General features: G+C 66.9%; 2 protein-coding genes across 3 annotated transcripts; one reads left to right on the top strand and one right to left on the bottom strand.

Moving 5' to 3' along the window:
- Positions 1-1854: 1854 nt before the first annotated feature.
- RPS5 (ribosomal protein S5) lies at positions 1855-5269 on the bottom strand. Its single transcript, XM_082334014.1, has 6 exons — positions 5109-5269; positions 3014-3119; positions 2699-2908; positions 2284-2412; positions 2089-2187; positions 1855-1985 (listed from the first exon to the last, which is right to left on the bottom strand). Exons 2-6 carry the CDS (start codon positions 3116-3118, stop codon positions 1917-1919), a joined length of 612 nt encoding a protein of 203 aa, XP_082190140.1. The 5' UTR covers position 3119; positions 5109-5269; the 3' UTR covers positions 1855-1916.
- A 499-nt stretch (positions 5270-5768) lies between these two features.
- FLOT1 (flotillin 1) lies at positions 5769-16112 on the top strand. 2 transcript variants are annotated; one of them, XM_082334004.1, is made up of 12 exons: positions 5769-5849; positions 6287-6362; positions 6605-6695; positions 7453-7596; positions 8432-8551; positions 9724-9819; positions 11278-11430; positions 12070-12251; positions 13071-13116; positions 14101-14238; positions 15317-15481; positions 15607-16112. In XM_082334004.1, exons 1-12 carry the CDS (start codon positions 5807-5809, stop codon positions 15637-15639), a joined length of 1287 nt encoding a protein of 428 aa, XP_082190130.1. In that variant the 5' UTR covers positions 5769-5806; the 3' UTR covers positions 15640-16112. The 2 variants fall into 2 exon arrangements, with proteins under 2 accessions (XP_082190130.1, XP_082190131.1); XM_082334005.1 differs by lacking the exon at positions 14101-14238.
- Positions 16113-17848: the final 1736 nt, after the last annotated feature.

The following is a 17848-nucleotide window of genomic DNA, read 5'->3' as shown; positions in this document are numbered from 1 at the left end:
CCCATCGACCAGGGACACAGGCGTCCCAACAACGTTCCTCTCCCTCTGCTGAACCAAAAATCGGCCATTTACAGCCCAAAAATCCAACCCGCAACCACGGGACCCAGGCGTCCCGACTCAGGGAGGGGGTTGCCCTTGGGATCAGGGGTGGAAAAAGAAACACCCGGACACAGCCGGCATCCAAGGAAAACAACCTGGTTTAATACGGGGGAGGGGGGGACACAGGACTGGTCCTGTGACCCCCCCAAAATCCTGACCCCGAGGTGGGTGTCCCCCCCAGAGCCATGGGAGCGGGGGACTTGTCCCCGTGGGCCACCAAGACACCGTGGGGGTCTACAACGTGACGAGGTGGGGGGGGATTACTTCTTAATATGGCGGCCAGCCCGGTTCTCCCCAGGTGCTGTTTGTCACCGGTCCCCCCTCACCGCACGCCAGGGGCTGGAGGAAGAAGAGGAAGACTCCGCAAAGCACCAAGCCCCCTCCCACCATTAAGGCCACCATCAAGACCACCGCTCGGTACAGAGACCACCGGCCAGAGGTCCAGGACCGCCCCTGGTTAGGGGGAGCGGGGGGCTCGGGTCGCCCCAATTCCAGGCTGAGGGTGACGGTGGGGACCTGGTCGGGGGGTTTGGGGTGGCCGGGGGGGACGTAGAGAAGCCCCTTGGGACGACTGAAGCGGACGGAACCGGTGGGGCCGGGGGGTAGGAGAGCCAGGAGATCGGCGCGGGTAGGCAAAGCCGGGGGTCCGCGGTGACGGGGTAACGCCGTGGGGCGGCGGCAGACGGGGCAGAGCAAGGTGGGAGCGGCGGGGGCCGTTACGGTGACCCTGGCCAGGCATTCGAGGCAGAAGGTGTGACCGCACCCCAACGCCTTGGGCACCTTGAAGAGACGATCGTAGGGGGCGAAGCAGATGACGCAATCCAGGGGGGAGACCCCCTCGGTGTCCCCAGCCGTGGCGGCGGTGACGGCGGCGGCGGCAGCCATGTCCCTGGGTAGGCGGAAAGAGCGAGACGGTGTTTACCCAGCAGCGATAAGCACAACCGGCGGCGCGGGGTTGGGGACACCCGAATTTATGGGGTACTCGAGCCAAATCGCCCCCAAACCCACGCGCACCCCCCCACCCTAGGGTGCCAAGAACCCCCCTCGGAGACACCAAAACCCCCCTGGAGAAACCAAACCCCCCCAAAAAAAATATTTTGGGGGGGTCCAACCTTCAAGGTGGAAGCACTCACACCCGTTCCCAGCTCAGCCGGCCCCCCCCCAGCCTGCTGCCCCCCAACTTGGGGGGCTCAGCCCCTCCGTCCTCACCTGCACCCCGAATCCGGCAGCGGTCGGAGCTCGCCGAGGTGCCGCTTGACTCCGGCGGCGCCGGGATCGAGAAGGACGTCCGCCGCCGTCACACCCACCGCGGTGCCCTGCCCTGCCCGCGTGAGCCGCGGCGAGGCGGCGGGAGGGGGGACACACACCCCCCGTCCCCTGCCACCCCCCCCTGCGTTTAGGGAGCACCCCCAAACCCCGCGCCGGCCTCGGCGGGGGTCCCGGGCCACCGAGGAGCCAGTTCCCAGACCGGATCCCGCTCCCCCTCGCCGTGGGGAGGTGCCGGCTTCATCCCGGCTCTATTTATCCCAATCCTTTCTTCCCCTAACAGGGAAAAATTGGGGTGCAAAAAGGGGGGGGGGGCACGGCAGCAGGGGAGCACCCAAACTTTTCCCGGGGGGGGAGGGGAAAGAACGAGGCCTGGGGACAAGGCCACGGAGCCGCCACCCCCTGCTCAGCTCCCCGCTTTGGGGACCCCCCCCCCCCCAACCCCACCGGTGCGTCCCCAACCCCACAGCACAGGGAGGACGAAAGGGGGACGGGACACAGAGCCCGTGAATTTTATTGGGGGGGCCCAGGGGGGTGACAACGGTGGCTTTTTAACGGTTGGACTTGGCCACGCGCTCCAGTTCGTCCTTCTTCTTGATGGCGTAGGAGTTGGAAGAGCCCTGGGTGGGGGCGAGATGGGTGTAAGTCAGTTTTGGGGGGTCCGTTGCGTCCCCAACTCGTGAGAGAAGGGGACAGCGGTGACAGTTCCAACCCCCTCCTCACCTTGGCGGCGTTGATGAGTTCGTCGGCCAAACACTCGGCGATGGTTTTGATGTTACGGAAAGCGGCTTCGCGAGCTCCGGTACACAGCAGCCAGATGGCCTGGGGTGAGGAGGGGACAGAAAAAAAAGGACGTTGGGGACGTGGGGACAGGGGGGTGGCAGCCCCTCGGGGGTCAGGGATGAAGAGGGGAGGTACCTGGTTGACGCGGCGCAGGGGGGACACGTCCACGGCCTGTCTACGGACGGTACCGGCGCGACCGATACGGGTCGAGTCCTCGCGGGGTCCGGAGTTAATGATGGCATTCACCAGGACTTGAAGGGGGTTCTGCCGCAGGACAGGAGAGAAATCAGTCCCCCCGCACCCAAAAAAGTCCTCCCAGCACCCAAAAACACCCAAACCCACCCTCTGGCACCCAAAAACATCCCCCCAGTACCCAAAAACCAACACCCCCGGTGCCCAAACCACCCCCCGGCGCCCTAAAACCAATCTCCTAGGACCTAAAACCCCTCCTCCAGCATCCAAACTCCATCCCAGGACCCAAACCCAGCCCCCCAGCACCCAAAACCAGCCCCCCAGCACCCAAAACCAGCCCCCCCAGGACCCTTCTCACCTCCCCGGTGAGCAGATGGATGATCTCGAAGGCGTGCTTAACGATGCGCACGGTCATTAATTTCTTGCCGTTGTTCCGGCCGTGCATCATCATGGAATTGGTGAGGCGCTCGACGATGGGGCATTGGGCTTTACGAAACCGCTTGGCCGCGTAACGCCCGGCGCTGTGGGGCAGGTACTTGGCGTATTTTTCCTTTACGGCGATGTAATCCTGGTGGGGTATGACGTCAGAGCCCTCCCGTCGACGGGTGGGATGGGGGAAAACCCCCGTTACGCTCCCTTTGTGCCCCTCTACCCCCCCCCCAAAATAAAATACCTGGAGGGAGATGTCGTTGATCTGCACGTCGTCGGTGCTCCATTTGCCGAAGAGTTTGATGTCGGGGGTCTCGGTGACGGCGGGGGCCGTCTCCCAGTCGGTCATGCTGGGGAGGGAATGGGATGGGGGTCAGGAAAGACGCTTGTGTCCCCCCCCCTTCCCCCCTGTGATCCCCCCTAAACCCCATAACCGGGGTGCCTAGATCAAGCCCTTTAACTAAAAGCAGAAAAACAAGTGCCTACGGGTCCCAGTGACGTTAAATATCCTTCCCAGTATAAACTGGGAAGGCTCTGGGAACACCTCACAGGCAGGGGGTCCCCTAGGACTTTTCACTGGGTACCACCGGCGCACACCTAAACACCCACGTGGGGTGTTCAAGCACCCACGGGTGGGGTGTCTACGCAGATAAGGGGGGGTCCCCCAACCTCCCGGAGGTGACAAGGTGGCCCAGGGGTGTCCCCAAGCCCTGGATGTGACACGGGGGTGTCCCCCTGGGTTTGTGACTCCTCGAGCGCCCGCCAAGTCGGGACGGTGGGCGTCAGGGTGTAACGTACAAGCGTGAAGGGAGGCCGGTGCATCATGGTGTTGTGTGACGCACACCGAGGGGTGTCCCCGTCAACGAGGGACCCCCGAGGGTCTCGTGTTTGGGGGGGTTAGGGTGTACGCGAGGAACGGGGTCTGCGCTGGGACAATCGCACAGTCCCGGTGTTACTGGTGAGCGCGAAGACCAGCTACTGGGGGGCAGAGGGAAACCCCGACCCCCTGCACACCCCACAGCCCCCAGCCCAGGGACCCCCCAAACACCCTCCAGACCCCCCAAAAAAGGCACAGCCACCTCCTGCAGCCTCGAGAGCCCCCCAACTCCTACCTCAGGGCCCCCCCTCACACATCTGAGCCCCCCAAATCCTACCTCAACCCCCCCTAAGCCAGAGCCCCCCCTACCCCAGAGCCCCCCAACTCCTACCCCAGAGCCCCCCAACTCCCACCCCAGAGCCCCCGCACAGGTCTGAGCCCCCCAACTCCTACCTCAGGGTCCCCCCACAGGCCTGAGCCCCCCAACTCCCACCTCAAGGTCCCCCAACTCCCACCTCAGGGCCCCCCACAGGCCTGAGCCCCCCAAGTCCTACCCCAGAGCCCCCCAACTCCCACCTCAGGGCCTCCCCACAGGCCTGAGCCCCCCAACTCTTACCCCAGAGCCCCCCCACAGGCCTGAACCCACCAACTCCTACCCCAGACCCCCCAACTCCTACCTCAGGGTCCCCCCACAGGCCTGAGCCCCCCAACTCCCACCTCAGGGCCCCCCAACTCCCACCTCAGGGCCCCCCACAGGCCTGAGCCCTCCAACTCCTACCCCAGACCCCCCAACTCCCACCTCAGGGTCCCCTCACAGGCCTGAGCTCCCCAACTCTTACCCCAGAGCCCCCCATCTCCCACCTCAGGGCCCCCAACTCCCACCTCAGGGCCCCCCACAGGCCTGAGCCCCCCAACTCCCACCTCAGGGCCCCCCCCCCGGGCCTGAGCCCCCGAACTCCTACCCCAGAGCCCCCCAACTCCCACCTCAGGGCCCCCAACTCCTACCTCAGGGCCCCCCCGCAGGTCTGAGCACCCCCACAGGCCTGAGCCCCCTAACTCCTTCCCCAGAGCCCCCCAACTCCTACCTCAGGGCCCCCCCACAGGCCTGAGCCCCCCAACTCCTACCTCAGGGCCCCCCCCTCCAGGCCTGAGCCCCCCAACTCCTACCCCAGAGCCCCCCAACTCCCACCTCAGGGTCCCCTCACAGGCCTGAGCCCCCCAACTCCCACCTCAGGGCCCCCCAACTCCCACCTCAGGGTCCCCTCACAGGCCTGGGCCCCCCAACTCCCACCTCAGGGCCCCCCCCAGGCCTGAGCCCCCCAAGTCCTACCCCAGAGCCCCCCAACTCCCACCTCAGGGTCCCCTCACAGGCCTGAGCCCCCCAACTCCCACCTCAGGGCCTCCCCACCCCAAGGCCCCGTCCCCAAGCGGCCTCACGCCCCCTCCCCGGTCCCCTCCAGCCCCTTCGGAGCCCCGGATCCCCCCTCCGGACCCGGGGAAGCCCCGGCCGCGCCGCACTCACATGGCGGCGGCTGCGGCTCCCGCGAAGGAAAAAGGGCCCCGACGGGGTCTCCCGGCCTCTTATCCAGGGGCGGGCGCTCACTTCCGCCCGCGCATGCGCAAAGCCCCAGCGCGACGCCGCGCTTCCGCCCGCCCCGCCCTCAGAACGGCTCGTTGCGCATGCGCGGTGGAAAAACCCCCCGCCCTCCACCTGCGGCGCAGGCGCAGAGGGCGCTGGTGAAGCCGGAGCGGCCATGTCTGTTGAGGGCGCTTGCCCAAACGCCGCCATGTTGGGGGGGCCGCTCCCTATAGGAGTGTAGTTCGCTATAGGGGGCAGCTCCTTATAGGGGGGCAGCTCCCTATAGGGGGGCAGTCGGGCCCCGGAGCCCTAAGGGGAGCACGGGGGAGGGGGAAACGAGGGGGAGAGAGGAGCCGCGGCTCCCAGGAGATTTTATAGTAAGACAAACCGGGGAGTGACCAATGGGACGGCGAGAAGCTGATGGCGTCACGGGTCGCTGGGCAGAATACGGGGAATTGGCGAGGCTGGGTCCTGCTGCCCCTCCGCCGGGGCGGGGTGGGCGGTGGAGGGGAAACGCTGCCGCGGGGGCTGCCGGGATAGTGGCGGCTCCGGGGTGGGTGGGGCCGCGCTGCAGCGGGAGGCAGCGGGAGGGGGGGGTACGGGGGTGGGGGTCGGGGGTCTCCCCGCCGGTTCCCGCCGAGATGTTCTTCACGTGTGGCCCCAACGAGGCCATGGTGGTGTCGGGTGAGTTGGGGGGTGTCCCCCCCCGGGGCTCCTGGGTCCCCCCCTGGACGCCTGGGTCCCCCCCCGGGTGCCTGGGTGACCCCCCGTCTCCCCCCCTGGACTCTTGGGGTCCCCCCCAGCCTCCTGGGTCCCCCCCCGGGTCCTCCCCTGGGCTCTTGGGGTCCCCCCCCCCGGTGTCTGGGTCCCCCCTCGGGTGTCTGGGTGTCCTCCTGGGTCCCCCCCCATCCTCCTGGGTACCCCCCCCCCCCCGACTCTTGGGGTCCCCCCCATTCTCCTGGGTCCCCCCTGGACTCTTCGGGTCCCCCCCCATCCTCCTGGGTCCCCCCCCCCGGGTGCCTGGGTGCCCCCCCATCCTCCTGGGTCCCCCCCCGGACTCTTGGGGTGTCCCCCCCCCCCCCGACTCTTTGGGGTCCCCACTTACTTTTATGTCCCCGTAGGTTTCTGTCGCAGCCCCCCCGTGATGGTGGCCGGGGGTCGGGTGCTGGTGGTGCCCTGTCTGCAGCAGATCCAGCGGTGAGGGGACATTTGGGGGGGGGGGGGACAGGGTGGGGACATGGGGGGGGACAGGGTGGGGACATGGGGGGGGACATTTGGGGGGGACATGGGGGGGGACGGTGGCATGGGGGGACGTGGTATCATGGGAACTGGGGGGGGGACACACACATGAGGGGGGACGTGGGGGGGTGACACGAGAGGGTATGCGGGGGACACGAAGGGACACGGGGTGACGTCAGGGTGACGCGTCCTCCCCCCAGGATCTCCCTGAACACCCTGACCCTCAACGTACGCAGTGAGAAGGTCTACACCCGCCACGGCGTCCCCATCTCCGTCACCGGCATCGCCCAGGTACCCCCGTGTCACCCCCACCCCCGTGTCACCCCCACCCCGTGTCACCCCAACCCCGTGTCACCCCCACCCCGCGTCCCAACAACCCCCAGGAGCCACCGGTGCAGCCCCTTTTAAGAGCTGCAGTGGTGGGGCCCACTTCGGCTTTGGGGCGGGGTCCTCTTAAAACGGGCTTGTCCTGCTCTAGAGTGAGGGGGGGGACACACACACTCTTAAAAGGGCTCACCGTAGTGGTCCCCACCAGCCCTCTTAAAAGGGGCTTGGCACAAGGGGGTCCCCCAGTGCTACGTATTGGGGAGGGGTCTGCTTAAAAGGGGCTCGGCATGGTGGGGCCCACCATCCCTTTAAAGGGGCAGTGTAGCTTTAAAATATCATCATAGACCCCACCCCAAAGGGTAAATATTTCCTGAAGGATAAAGCGTGCTCTCTGGGAGGAGCATCATCATCTTAAAAGGGGTCTGATAGGGTGGACCCCACCTCAGACAGGCATTCTCTTAAAAGGGCGTTGTCATGGGGCCCCCCCATAAACCTTCTGTAAGGGGCAGCAGCCTCTTGAAAGGCTCTTGTCGTGGTGGGCCCCCCCAAAATATCCGGACGGGGGGGGGTGGTATCCCTTTAAAAGGGCTTTGCTGGAGGGGATTCACACCCTTCTGCCTCTTAAAGGGGTCACGCTGCGGCGGTGGGCCCCCGGGGGACACGCGTGTGCGGGGCAGGCGTGTGCGGGACACGCGTGTGCGAAGGCGGGCGTCTCCCGCAGGTGAAGATCCAGGGGCAGAACAAGGAGATGCTGGCGGCCGCCTGCCAGATGTTCCTGGGCAAATCGGAGAGCGAGATCGCCCAGATCGCCCTCGAGACCCTGGAGGGCCACCAGCGCGCCATCATGGCCCACATGACCGTGGAGGTGAGGGGGGGGGGGGGGCCAGCCACGCCCCCCTTTGGGGCCAGCCACGCCCCTTTCACAAAGGCCTGCACCTCCTTGGAAGCCACGCCCCCATGGCAAAAAGCCACGCCCCCCCCGCAAAAAAAAAAAAAAGAGCCACGCCCCCTGGCAAAAAAGCCACACCCCCCAGGCAACAAAGCCACGCCCCCAGCAAAAAAGCTACACCCCTCCTGAAAAAGCCACGCCCCTGGCAAAAAGCCACGCCCCCAGCAAAGCCACGCCCCTGCAAAGCCACACCCCCACAAAAAGCCACGCCCCACCACCACACCCCTGGCAAAAAAGCCACACCCCTGTCAAAAAGCCACGCCCCCAAAAGCCACGCCCCTGGCAAAAAGCCACGCCCCCAGCAAAACCACGCCCCTGCAAAGCCACACCCCTGCAAAAAGCCACGCCCCCCCAGCCACGCCCCTGGCAAAAAAGCCACACCCCCGGCAAAAAAAGCCACACCCCTGTCAAAAAGCCACGCCCCCAAAAGCCACGCCCCTGGCAAAAAAGCCACGCCCCCCAGCAAAGCCACGCACCCCCCAGCAAGCCACACCCACTATTACAAGCCCTGCACCAATGGAAGCCCCACCCACTGTTGGAAGCCCCGCCCTCCATTTGCGGGAAGCCCCGCCCTTGGTCTGTGAAGCCACGCCCCTTCTAGAGGCCACACCCACCCAGCTGAGGCCACGCCCCTGGCGGGACCTCTGCCCCTTGGCCCAAGCTCTACTGTCGTGACCCCACCCCCTTGGGAGGCCACGCCCCCCTCTGCCCCACCCCCCTAAGCCCCACCCCCCAATGCCCCGCCCCCCAGGAGATCTACAAGGACCGGCAGAAGTTTTCGGAGCAGGTTTTCAACGTGGCCTCGTCCGACCTCGTCAACATGGGGATCAGCGTGGTCAGCTACACCCTGAAGGACATCCACGACGACCAGGTGACACCGGGGGGGGACACGGGGGGGGACAAGGGTGACAACGTGGTCAGTGACACCCTGAAGGACATCCACGATGACCGGGTGACACTGGGGGGGGACACGGTGGGGACAAGGGTGTCGTCATGGTCAGCGACACCCTGAAGGGCATCCACGATGACCGGGTGACACTGGGGGGGGACATGGTGGGGACAAGGGTGACAACATGGTCGGGTAGACTCTGAAGGACATCCATGATGACCAGGTGGCACCAGGGACATGGGGACAAGGTGGGGACAAGGGTGACAACGTGGTCAGGTAGACTCTGAAGAACATCTATAGCGGCTAGGTGGCACCAGGGACATGGGGACACAGGGGGGACATGGGTGACAACGTGGTCAGGTAGACTCTGAAGGACATCTACAATGGGCAGGTGGCACCAGGGACATGGGGACACTGTGGGGACAAGGACATGGTTGGGTAGACTCTGAAGGACATCCATGATGACCAGGTGGCACCAGGGACATGGGGACACTGTGGGGACAAGGACATGGTTGGGTAGACTCTGAAGGACATCCACAATGGGCAGGTGGCACCAGGGACATGGGGACACTGTGGGGACAAGGACATGGTTGGGTAGACTCTGAAGGGCATCTACAATGGGCAGGTGGCACCAGGGACATGGGGACACTGTGGGGACAAGGACATGGTCGGGTAGACTCTGAAGGACATCCATGATGACCAGGTGGCACCAGGGACATGGGGACACTGTGGGGACAAGGACATGGTTGGGTAGACTCTGAAGGACATCCACAATGACCAGGTGGCACCAGGGACATGGGGACACTGTGGGGACAAGGACATGGTTGGGTAGACTCTGAAGGGCATCTACAATGGGCAGGTGGCACCAGGGACATGGGGACACTGTGGGGACAAGGACATGGTTGGGTAGACTCTGAAGGGCATCTACAATGGGCAGGTGGCACCAGGGACATGGGGACACTGTGGGGACAAGGACATGGTCGGGTAGACTCTGAAGGACATCCACGATGGCCAGGTGGCACCAGGGACATGGGGACATGGTGGGGACAAGGGTGACAACATGGTCAGGTAGACTCTGAAGGCCATCCACGATGGCCAGGTGGCACGTGGGACGAGGGGGGTGACAGCGTCCCCACGTCCCCCCCTGTCCCCAGGACTACCTGCACTCGCTGGGGAAGGGCCGCACGGCGCAGGTCCAGCGCGACGCCCGCGTCGGGGAGGCCGAAGCCAAGCGGGACGCTGGCATCCGCGTGAGCACGTCACCTCTGTCACCCCCGCGTCCCCCCCCGTCACCCCAACCCCCGGTGTCCCCCTCTATCCCTGTGCCCCCAGTTTCGGGTGTCCCCTCCTGTCCCCTGGTGTCCCCGTGTCCCCCCGTCCCCAATGTCCCCTTATCCTCCAGTGTCCCCCGGTGTCCCCACAGTGTCCCCACAGTGTCCCCATGTCCCCTTGCCCCCCATCCCACGGTGTCCCCACAGTGTCCCCATGTCCCTCTGCGTCCCTCCTTGTCCCCATGCCTCCCCGGTGTCCCCCACATCCCTTTGTCCCCTTGTCCCCCAGTGTCCCCCTTGTCCCCACGTCCCCTTATGCCCCGGTGTCCCCCACGTCCCCTTGTCCCCATGCACCCCAGTGTCCCCCTTGTCCCCTGGTGTCCCCCATGTCCCCACGTCCCCTTATGCCCCCGTGTCCCCCACGTCCCCTTGTCCCCGTGTCCCCCGGTGTCCCCCTTATCCCCCGGTGTCCCCCATGTCCCCTTGTCCCCCAGTGTCCCCCACATCCCCTTGTCCCCATGCGCCCCGGTGTCCCCCACATCCCCATGTCCCCACGTCTCCTTGTCCCCCGGTGTCCCCCACGTCCCCTTGTCCCCATACGCCCCAGTGTTCCCCTTGTCCCCGTGTCCCCATGCGCCCCAGTGTCCCCGGTGTCCCCCACGTCCCCGTGTCCCCCTTGTCCCTCAGTGTCCCTCTTGTCCCCCATGTCCCCTTGTCCCCCGGTGTCCCCCACATCCCCGTGTCCCCCACGTCCCTTTGTCCCCACGTCCCCCGGTGTCCCCCACATCCCCTTGTCCCCCTTGTCCCCCGGTGTCCCCCACGTCCCCTTGTCCGCATGCGCCCCAGTGTCCCCCTTGTTCCCCAGTGTCCCCCATGTCCCTTTGTCTCCATGCGCCCCAGTGTCCCCCACTTCCCCTTGTCCCCTGGTGTCCCCCACGTCCCCGTGTCCCTCTTGTCCCCCGGTGTCCCCCATGTCCCTTTGTCCCCATGTCCCCCGGTGTCCCCCGTGTCCCCCTTGTCCCCCGGTGTCCCCCTTGTCCCCAGTGTCCCCCACGTCCCCGTCTCCCCCTTGTCCCCCGGTGTCCCCCGGTGTCCCCCTTGTCCCCGGTGTCCCCCATGTCCCCGTCTCCCCCTTGTCCCCCGGTGTCCCCCTTGTCCCCGGTGTCCCCCACGTCCCCGTCTCCCCCTTGTCCCCCGGTGTCCCCCGGTGTCCCCCTTGTCCCCGGTGTCCCCCACGTCCCCATCTCCCCCTTGTCCCCCGGTGTCCCCCGGTGTCCCCCTTGTCCCCAGTGTCCCCCATGTCCCCGTCTCCCCCTTGTCCCCCTTGTCCCCCGGTGTCCCCCTTGTCCCCGGTGTCCCCCACGTCCCCATCTCCCCCTTGTCCCCCGGTGTCCCCCGGTGTCCCCCGGTGTCCCCCACGTCCCCGTCTCCCCGCAGGAGGCGCGGGCGCGCCAGGAGCAGGTCTCGGCGCAGCTGCTGAGCGAGACGGCGATGGCGCAGGCCCAGCGCGACTTCCAGGTGCAGCAGGCGCTGTGCGACGCCGCCGTCAGCGCCCGCAAAGCCCAGGCTGACCTGGCCTACCAGCTGCAGGTACCCCGGGCGCCCGGGACCCCCCAAACGCCTGGGACCCCCCCAAACGCCTGGGTCCCCTCCCCGGGACACCTGGGTCCCCTCTGCACCCCCCCAGGACGCCTGGGTCCCCTCCGAATGCCTGGGTCCCCTTACTGGGATGCCTGGAACCCCCCTGGGATGTCTGGGACCCCCCCCCCCAGGCACCTGGGACCCCCCCGTGACGTGGTCCTGGGTGCCTGGGTCCCCTCCCCAGGACACCTGGGTGCCCTCTGCACCCCCCCCAGGACGCCTGGGTCCCCCCCCAAATGCCTGGGTCCCCCCCAGGACACTTGCATCCCCCAGATCCTGGGGTCCCCCCTAAAATATGGGTCCCCTGGGATGCTTAGGTCCCCCTCCAGACACCTGGGTGCTCTGGATACCTGGGTCTCCCCAGCACCTTGCCCTCCCCCCCCCCCCAAAACACCTGGGTCCCCCCCAGACGCCTGGGTCCCCCCCCAGACACCCACACACCTGGGTCTCCCCACCCCTTGGCACCCCCAAAAACACCAAGGTCCCCCCAACACCTGGGTCCCTGAGGGGTGTCCGTCCCCCCCCCCCCCAAGACGCCAGGGTCCCCCCGCCATCCGCCTGGGTGCTGAGGGGGTGTCACGGGGGCAGGTGGCGAAGACGAAGCAGCAGATCGAGGAGCAGCGGGCGCAGGTGCTGGTGGTGGAACGGGCGCAGCAGGCGCAGCTGCAGGAGCACGAGATCGGGCGGCGCGAACGGGAGCTGGAGGCCACCGTCCGCAAACCCGCCGAGGCCGAGCGTTACCGCCTCGAGCGCCTGGCCGAGGCCGAGCGGTGAGTCCGGCCCCTTCCCCACCCGGTGGGGCCCACCATCTTGGGGGAAGCCCTGCCCCTTTAAATGGGAAGCCCCGCCCCATCTGCCAAGCCACACCCCCACCCAGTGGGCCCCACCTCCTCGAGGGAAGCCCTGCCCCTTTAAATGGGGAGCCCTGCCCCATCTGCCAAGCCACACCCACACCTGGTGGGCCCCGCCTCCTTGGGGAAGCCCCGCCCCTTTAAATGGGGAGCCCCACCCCATCTGCCAAGCCACACCCCCACCTGGTGGGCCCCGCCTCCTTGGGGGAAGCCCTGCCCCTTTAAATGGGGAGCCCCGCCCCATCTGCCAAGCCACACCCCCACCTGGTGGGCCCCGCCTCCTTGGGGGAAGCCCTGCCCCTTTAAATGGGAAGCCCCGCCCCATCTGCCAAGCCACACCCCCACCTGGTGGGCCCCGCCTCCTTGGGGGAAGCCCTGCCCCTTTAAATAGGGAGCCCCGCCCCATCTGCCAAGCCACACCCCCACCTGGTGGGCCCCGCCTCCTTGGGGAAGCCCCGCCCCTTTAAATGGGGAGCCCCGCCCTCTTCATTAAGCCACACCCCCACCAGGCTGCAGTCATGGCCCCTTTAAAGGGCCACGCCCCTTTTATGGGAAGCCCGGGCTCTTTGATGAGAGGCCACGCCCCCTTCCCGACAAACCACGCCCCACACCCTGCCAGACCACGCCCCCACAGCCACACCCTCACTGGGAGGCCCCACCCTTCCAAGCCCCGCCCCTCCTTCCTGAGCCCCGCCCCTCCGGTGGCTCCACCCCCTCCCAAGCTCCGCCCCTCCGCAGGCTGCAGATGATGATGCAGGCGGAGGCTGAGGCCGAAGCCATGAAGGTGAGGGGGGGGGGGCGGGGGTGACGGGGACCCCAACATCTGGGGGGGGGGGGACAGGGACCCCGGGGTCTGAGGGTGGCAGGGGACCCCGGGGTCTGGGGGTGACGGGGGACCCAGGGGACCCCAACATCTGGGCAGGGGGGTGACAGGGGACCCCGGGGACCCCAACATCTGGGTGGGGGGTGACAGGGGACCCCAAGGTCCAGGGGTCCCCAACATCTGGGCAGAGGGTGACAGGGGACCCCAGGGTCTGGGGGTGACAGGGGACCCCGGGGTCTGGGGGGTGACAGGGGACTCGGGGGACCCCAACATCTGGGAAGGGCGTGACAGGGGACCCCGGGGTCCGGATTGGGGGGTGACGGGGACCCCAACATCTGGGCAGGGGGTGACAGGGGACCCCAACATCTGGGGAGAGGGTGACAGGGGACCCCAGGGTCCGGGGGTGACAGGGGACCCCGGGGACCCCAAAATCTGGGCGGGGGGGTGACAGGGGACCCCAGGGTCCAGATCGGGGGGTGACAGGGGACCCCAACATCTGGGCAGAGGGTGACAGGGGACCCCGGGGACCCCAACATCTGGGCGGGGGGGTGACAGGGGACCCCGGGGACCCCAAAATCTGGGCAGGGGGGTGACAGGGGACCCCTGGGTCCGGGTCCGGGGGTGACAGGGGACCCCGGGGACCCCAAAATCTGGGCGGGGGGGGTGACAGGGGACCCTGGGGTCCGGGTCTGGGGGTGACAGGGGACCCCAGGGTCCAGATCGGGGGGTGACAGGGGACCCCAACATCTGGGCAGGGGTGACAGGGGACCCCGGGGACCCCAAAATCTGGGCAGGGGGGTGACAGGGGACCCCTGGGTCCGGGTCTGGGGGTGACAGGGGACCCCGGGGACCCCAACATCTGGGCGGGGGGGGGGGGGGTGACAGGGGACCCCTGGGGTGGGGGGGGTCCCATGCATGCGGGGGGGACCCAGCTGTGCCGCGCAGGTGACGGGGGCGGCGCGGGCGGCGGCGGTGGCCGCCCGGGCGCGGGCGGAGGCGGCGCAGACGGCGGCGAAGGCGGAGGCGTTCGGGCAGTACCAGGAGGCCGCCGTCGTCGACATGGTGCTGCAGCGGCTCCCCCAGGTATTTTTGGGGGGGGGGGCCCCGGTTTTGGGGTCCCCCCCATGGGGTGGGGGCAGTTTGAGGGGTCCTGGGGGGGATTTGGGGTCCCTGGGGTGGGATTTGGGGTCCCTAGGGCATCTCCGGGGGGCTCAAGGGGGTGTTTTGGGGTCACATGGATACTTTGGGGTCCCCTCCATGGTTTTGGGGTCCCCCCCCATGGGGTGGGGGCAGTTTCAGGGGTCCTGGGGGGGATTTGGGGTCCCTGGGGTGGGATTTGGGGTCCCTATGGCATCTCTGGGGGGCTCAAGGGGGTGTTTTGGGGGTCCCCGTGGGGTATTTTGGGGTCACATGGATACTTTGGGGTTCCCCCTCATGATTTTGGGGTCCCCCCCAGGGGGTGGGGGCAGTTTCAGGGGTCCTGGGGGGGATTTGGGGTCTCTGGGGGGGGATTTGGGGTCCCTAGGGCATCTCCGGGGGGCTCAAGGGGGTGTTTTGGGGTCACATGGATACTTTGGGGTCCCCTCCATGGTTTTGGGGTCCCCCCCAGGGGGTGGGGGCAGATTGAGGGGTCCTGGGGGGGATTTGGGGTCCCTGGGGTGGGATTTGGGGTCCCTAGGGCATCTCCGGGGGGCTCAAGGGGGTGTTTTGGGGTCACATGGATACTTTGGGGTTCCCCCTCATGGTTTTGGGGTCCCCCCAGGGGGTGGGGGCAGTTTCAGGGGTCCGGAGGGGATTTGGGGTCCCTGGGGGGGGATTTGGGGGCTCCATGGGATATTTTGGGGTCCCCCGGGGTTGGTTTTTTGCCCCCTCCATGGATTTGGGGGTCCCTCCTACGGTTTTGGGGTGTCCCCCCCGCCTTGGATTGGGGGGTTTTGGGGGAGCCCGGGAGGATTTGGGGTCCCCCCAGGGGTATTTTGGGGTCCCCCGGGGGTATTTTGGGGTCCCCCGGGGCATTTAAGGGGTTGGGGGGGGGTATTTTGGGGTGCCGGGGGGGGGGGGGAGTCTGGGAGGAATTTGGGGGACCAAGGGCCATTTTTGGGGTGAAAGAAGGGGATTTTGGGGGTGAACCCCACTGGTTTTTTTGGGGGGGGGGGGCCAGGTGGCGGAGGCGGTGGCCCAGCCGCTGTTGGGGACACGGCGAGTGACGGTGGTGGCCGGCGGTTCGGGTGACATCGGGGTGTCGCGGTTACCGGGGGAGATCCTGGACGTCGTCACCCGCCTGCCCGCCGCCGTCGAGGCCCTGACGGGTGTCAGCGTCACCCAGGTCCGCCTGTGTCCCCGTTGGGGGACGGGGACGGTGTCACATCGGGGTCCCCTTGGGGACAGATGGGACACCGGGGACATGGGGACACCCGCGTCCACCCCTCAGTCCCCTCTTTGTCCCCACAGGCCGCCCAGAAGAAGTCGGAATGCCAGGGTTGAGGCAGTGCCACCGCGCGTCCCCAAAGTGCCACCGCGCGTCCCCAAAGTGCCACCCCGCGTCCCCAAAGTGCCACCGTGTCCCAGTGCCACCCTGCCCGCCAAGTGCCACCACCCCGTGTCCCCGTGGTGCCACCACCACCCCCCTTCCCGGAGCCCCCGTCTTGCCAAAGTGCCACCACCTCCCAGTGACACCGTGGTCCTCGTGGTGCCACCACCCCCCCCCCCTCCGGAGCCTCCGTGTCACCAAAGTGCCACCACCCCGCGATGCTACCGTGTCCCCACGGTGCCACCACCCCACGGTGCCACCCCACGCTGGTGCCACCACGTCCCTGAGGCACCATCGCCCCCTTGGTGCTACCGCGTCCCCAAAATGCCACCAACCCCCAGGTGCCACCCCCCCCCGGTGGCCGGCGCGTCCCCGCGGCGGGGTGACGCGTCCCTTTGTCCCCAAATTAAAGCTGCTGCGTCCGTCACGGGGCGAGAGCTGGGTCCCTCAGGTTGGGGGGGGGGGGGCAGAGGGTTTGGGGACCCCAAAAGTGACATGGGTGGCCCCAAAAAGGGACAGGAGGGGGACAGAAGCCCTGAGAGGGGACCTGTTGGGGACGGGGGGACACTCATGGGACAGTGTGACAGCAGGTGGAGGACTTGGGGGACACCGGAGGCGACATGGGACTACAGCAAAGGGGACATCGGGGGGGGACGGGGACAGGGGACCCCCCCAGAGGGACCCTAAAGGGGACATCTCGGGGTGGGACCCCCCCAGAGGGACCCTAAAGGGGACATTGAAGACCCTAAAGGGGACATCTCGGGGTGGGACCCCCCAGAGGGACCCTAAAGGGGACATTGAAGACCCTAAAGGGGACATCTCGGGGTGGGACCCCCCCAGAGGGACCCTAAAGGGGACATTGAAGACCCTAAAGGGGACATCTCGGGGTGGGACCCCCCCAGAGGGACCCTAAAGGGGACATTGAAGACCCTAAAGGGGACATCTCGGGGTGGGACCCCCCAGAGGGACCCTAAAGGGGACATTGAAGACCCTAAAGGGGACATCTCGGGGTGGGACCCCCCAGAGGGACCCTAAAGGGGACATTGAAGACCCTAAAGGGGACATCTCGGGGTGGGACCCCCCCAGAGGGACCCTAAAGGGGACATCGAGGACCTCAGTGGGGACATCTCGGGGTGGGACCCCCCCATGGGGACCCTAAAGGGGACATCGAGGACCCCGGTGGGGACATCTTGAGGTGGGACCCCCCCATGGGGACCCTAAAGGGGACATCGAGGACCCTAAAGGGGACATCTCAGGGTGGGACCCCCCCAGAGGGACCCTAAAGGGGACATCGAGGACCCCAGTGGGGACACTGAGGACCCTGGTGGGGACATCTCGGGGTGGGACCCCCCCAGAGGGACCCTAAAGGGGACATTGAGGACCCCGGTGGGGACATTGAGGACCCCGGTGGGGACATCTTGAGGTGGGACCCCCCCCATGGGGACCCTAAAAGAACAAAGGGACCTTGAGGGGCCACCGAGGACGTGGGGACCCCGAGGGGACATCAGAGTGGATGGGGGGGGGGGGGGGGGGTGACACGGGGACAGGAAGGGGACAAGGGACACGAGGGTGGCTTTACATCCCGGGTTTATTCCTCGCCCGGGGGCGGCTTTTCAATATGAAAAAAAAAAAAAGGGGGGGGGGGGAAAAGCTTAAAAAGGGGCAAAACGAACCAAAAAAAGGCTGGATTGGGGGGGGGGAGGGGACACGGAGGGGACAGGAGAGCCCCCGCTTGGGGACACGGGGGACAGGGCCACCCGGGAGCCCCCTGGAGTGGTGGTTTTGGGTGGAAACGGGGGCGAATTGGTGCCCGGGGGGGCTGCAATAATTTAGTGGTGACGTCACTGCGGCGGTGGGGGACGCGGAGGGGACGGTGGCTCTGCGGTGACGGGGGCCTTCTGGTGACGGTGACAACCGAGAGGGGACGGGGACTCTGGTGACAGAGATGGCGGTGGAGGACGGGGACGCTCCGGTGACGATGACGAAGGCTCTTCAATGACCATGATGAAGGACTGGGACTCTGTGGTGACGATGACGAAGGACGAGGGCTCTTCAGTGACCATGATGAAGGACTGGGACGCTCCGGTGACGATGATGAAGGCTCTTCAATGACCATGATGGACTGGGACTCTCCAGTGATGATGATGAAGGCTCTTCAGTGAC

Source organism: Platalea leucorodia (assembly GCF_965183815.1).
Source record: "Platalea leucorodia genome assembly, chromosome: 28".
NCBI lineage: Eukaryota > Metazoa > Chordata > Aves > Pelecaniformes > Threskiornithidae > Platalea > Platalea leucorodia.
Note: the sequence above shows the minus strand (reverse complement) of the source record. Positions and strands in the feature narration are given on the sequence as shown.

Bases quoted from the DNA above. Each gene is read 5' to 3' on its own strand.
- RPS5 (XM_082334014.1), bottom strand. From the start codon at position 3,118: ATGACCGACTGGGAGACGGCCCCCGCCGTCACCGAGACCCCCGACATC. The intron at 2,909-3,013 runs GTATTTTATTTT...ATACCCCACCAG, and splicing joins TCAACGACATCTCCCTCCAG to GATTACATCGCCGTAAAGGA. The intron at 2,413-2,698 runs GTGAGAAGGGTC...GTCCTGCGGCAG, and splicing joins TCCATCTGCTCACCGGGGAG to AACCCCCTTCAAGTCCTGGT.
- FLOT1 (XM_082334004.1), top strand. From the start codon at position 5,807: ATGTTCTTCACGTGTGGCCCCAACGAGGCCATGGTGGTGTCGG. The intron at 6,363-6,604 runs GTGAGGGGACAT...TCCTCCCCCCAG, and splicing joins TGTCTGCAGCAGATCCAGCG to GATCTCCCTGAACACCCTGA. The intron at 7,597-8,431 runs GTGAGGGGGGGG...CCCGCCCCCCAG, and splicing joins TGGCCCACATGACCGTGGAG to GAGATCTACAAGGACCGGCA.